The 3,718-nt window shown below is 48.1% G+C and overlaps 1 protein-coding gene across 2 annotated transcripts in view; it reads left to right on the top strand.

The window, feature by feature from the left end:
* LOC106820731 (betaine--homocysteine S-methyltransferase 1-like) overlaps positions 1 to 3,718 on the top strand; it is a 25,672-nt gene that overhangs the window by 12,242 nt on the left and 9,712 nt on the right. For both annotated transcript variants that reach the window (XR_001395647.1, XM_014825271.1), the window contains exons 4-6: positions 1,034 to 1,225; positions 1,452 to 1,599; positions 1,897 to 2,079. Coding sequence is in view for 1 of the 2 variants with exons in the window: in XM_014825271.1 (XP_014680757.1) it covers positions 1,034 to 1,225; positions 1,452 to 1,599; positions 1,897 to 2,079 (523 nt within the window). In the remaining variant the exon portion in view is untranslated. The remainder of the gene's footprint in view (positions 1 to 1,033; positions 1,226 to 1,451; positions 1,600 to 1,896; positions 2,080 to 3,718) is intronic.

The raw sequence follows: 3,718 nt of genomic DNA, 5'->3' as shown, positions 1-3,718 counted from the left end.
TAATGGGTATAGGCGTAGGTGGTACGTGTAGCCGCCGTATGGTGTTAAGTGTACTGTACCGCGTGTGCTGTAGCTTGTGAGTGTAGTGCCTAGTGCTAGTGTCGTGTAGTGTACATAGCTTGTAGTGTAGTGTAGGTGTATGTGCTCAGTGTAGTGTAGCTGGATGCTGCTAGTGTAGCCTGTAGGTTAGCTGAGTGTAGTGTAGGCTGCTAGTTGTAAGATGTAGCGTGCCAGTGTAGCTGTAGTGCTAGTGCTAGTCCGCTACGCTGCCAGCTGTCAGTGTCAGTGTAGTGCTAGGTTGTTAGTGTAGTCACTAGTGCTACGCTGTAGCTGTATTGTTAGTGTAGTGCTACGTGTAGTGCTAGCTGCCGACTGCTAGTGTAGAGGTAGTGACTATATGTAAGTGCGAGTACATACTTGTGCCATAAGTCTGGTAAGATACTTAGGACGACAGCGCCACTATACTAATATTATCTATCATATAATATATCACAAACCATATTATATATATATCAGGAGCTTAATGAAGACAAAACTTCCGATCAACAAAGTTTGTCTATCATTTAACTCCGCTGACCCTCTCCTCTCCTCTCCTCTCCTCTCTCCTCTCTCTCTCTCTCTTTCTTTTTCTCTCTCTCTCTTTCTTTCTCTCTCTCATTCTCTCTCTCTCTCTCTTATATAAACATTACTCATATAATGCAGTTCATTTATTGCTGGCATATGCCATAGATACTTTCCAACATAGAAATCAGTGTGATTATTTTGTACATTACTGTATATCAGTATTGTTGATCTATTCGAAGAGTGTGCAAATGCATTTGAGAATAGAATAATCTTTCAAAGAATATGACAAGTTTTCTATTATGTCTTATATGAAATTGTCATCAGATCTTGAATTTACACTGTGTGTGTGTGTGTATGCATGTTATGGCAATTTAGTCAATTAAATCTTGAAATGGTGAGCCATTGCTATGTGTGGTGGGGTCAAGATCCGATAACACTTTTGCATAATTAAGTTGAACGCTTCATGCAGGGTGCAGCAATCAACCAGGCAGCCTGCAATCTCTCGCGAGAGGTCGCAAATGAGGGTGACGCTCTTGTTGCTGGCGGCGTGTCTCAGACTCCATCCTATCTGAGTGGGAAAAACAAGGAAGAGTGCCAGAAGGAGTTCCGTAAACAGATGGACGTGTTCGTGAAAAATGAAGTTGACTTCATCATTTGCGAGGTATGATAGCTTAGACTGAGAATTGCTAGATGAAAATTTGACGGAACTAGAACATACCAAAATAGCTATTACAAATGTAATTCATATCATTTTGAGATATGGGAGAGCTCTTTTAATATATAACTCCTGTAAAGCGAACATTCTGTGCATTGGAATTTTCAACATTATACCAGTTTCCAAGTTAAACACTCTCACATCCAGTGTGTGTATAATCTGCTCATTCTAGTACTTTGAGCATGTTGAGGAGGCAGAATGGGCTATAGCTGTTGCTAAGGAGACCCAGCTTCCAGTCGCTGCAAATCTCTGCATTGGTCCGGATGGAGATGTGCATGGAATAAGCTGTGAGGAATGCGCCGTTCGCATGGCTAATGCTGGTAGGCCTACATGTTGCATGACCTGCATGCACACCATAGCCAATGGAACATTATTCTTCTCTAATTTTGACAATTGCTGTGCAAGGCATTTAACGTAGTTTTCAAATGTGCCATTGGTTTTAGCAGCTTTTACTCAGGAGATGGCAGAAAAGGGCAGATTGCACAATGAAGGCAGCTATCTGAGTATATCCCATCAAACAAGAACGGAATAGCTAGTAGTTGTTGTTCGCAGTATCCGCAGTTATATCATCTAGCCATAACATCAATATTAACGTGGTTAATCCTGGCTGTTTGCAGGTGCTGATATTGTGGGTGTGAACTGTCATTTTGATCCATTTGTATCGCTCAAAACCATCAAACTGATGAAGCAGGGATTGGAAGCAGCCAAAATCAAGTGTCATCTGATGGTTCAACCCCTAGCTTTTCACACTCCAGACTGTGGAAGACAAGGTTTCATCGACCTTGTAGAGTTCCCCTTTGGTAAGTGAACTGATAAACCATGCCCATGTGAATCCTACCTCTATTGCTTATTACCTCTATAAGCTATATCGGAAAGTCCCCGCCGCCATATTGAGATCAGATAAGAGGGGTGATAAGTTGCCTATATATAACATAGTTACCTCCGCCAAGGGCTTGGCGGAGGATATGTTTTCACCGGCGTGTGTTTGAGTGTTGGTTTGTGGGTTTGTGAACATGCACGTTTCAGTTCACTTCCGCTAGGTGCGCTGGCTGTAGACTTACAAACACGCAACCACAGGCTAAGGGGCAACCACAGTCCTCCCCCACCTGCACGCTCGCACTCAGCGAATATCTATCTATCAATCTATAGGTTTGTTTGTGTACAGCCTAACTGAAAAAGTTATGGACGGATTGTCATAAAATTTTCAGGATAGGCAAAGAGCTTATAATGATTATAAGCTCTTTGGGATAGGTCAGAAATGGGCTAACTTGGAATTGATAAAATTTTGGTAGTGATCCGGATCCAATTAATTAATTAATTAATTAATAACATTTTCAGGATAGGTCAGAAATGGGGTAACTTAGAATTGATTACATTTTGGTGGTGATCCGGATCCAATTAATTAATTAATTAATTAAATTTTCAGGATACGTACGTTGACACGTACGCATGGACGCACGGAGGCACGCACGCACGTGTAGGTACACACGCACGCACGCACGTGGTACGTGCACACGCACGCACGCACGTGTACGTGCACACGATCGCACGCACGCACGCAAGCACGCACGTGTACGTGCACACGCACGCACACACGCACGTGTACGTGTACACCCGCACGGCACGCACGCACGTCACGCACGCACGTGACGTGCACACGCACCACGCCACGCACGTGTACGTGCATACGCACGCATGCACGCACGCACTCACGCACCTGTACGTGGACACGCACGCACGCATGGCAGTGTACGTGCACACGCACGCACGCACTGTACGTGCACGTGCACACGCCCGCACACACGCACGCACGTGTACGTGCACACGCACGCACGCACGCACCTGTACGTGGACACGCACGCACGCATGCACACTGTACGTGCACACGCACGCACGCACGCACGTGTACGTGCACACGCCCGCACGCACGTGTACGTACACACGCCCGCACGCCCATACGCACGCACGCACGTGTACGTGCACACGCACGCACGCACGCACGCACCTGTACGTGGACACGCACGCACGCATGCACGTGTACCGTGCACATCGCACGCACGCACTGTGTACGGCACACGCACGCAAGCACGTGTACGTGCGCACGCATGTGTACGTGCACACGCCCGCACGCATGTGTACGTGCACACGCCCGCACGCACGCACGCACGTGTACGTGCACACGCCTGCACGCACGCACGTGTACGTTCACACGCCCGCACGCATGCACACAGTCGTACGTGCACACGCACGCGACGCACGCACGCCACGCACGCACGTATCGCACAACACACGTTACGTTCCCACGCACGCACGCACGCCACGCGCGCGCACACCCGCGCGCGCACACCCACGCACGCACGAACGTGTACATGCACGCACGGCACGCACGCACGCGCCGCGCACACCGGCGCCACACCCACACCACGTCGACGAAGCGGT

Source organism: Priapulus caudatus, unplaced genomic scaffold, assembly GCF_000485595.1.
Source record: "Priapulus caudatus unplaced genomic scaffold, Priapulus_caudatus-5.0.1 Scaffold44, whole genome shotgun sequence".
Classification (NCBI taxonomy): Eukaryota; Metazoa; Priapulida; class Priapulimorpha; order Priapulimorphida; family Priapulidae; genus Priapulus; species Priapulus caudatus.
Note: the sequence above shows the minus strand (reverse complement) of the source record. Positions and strands in the feature narration are given on the sequence as shown.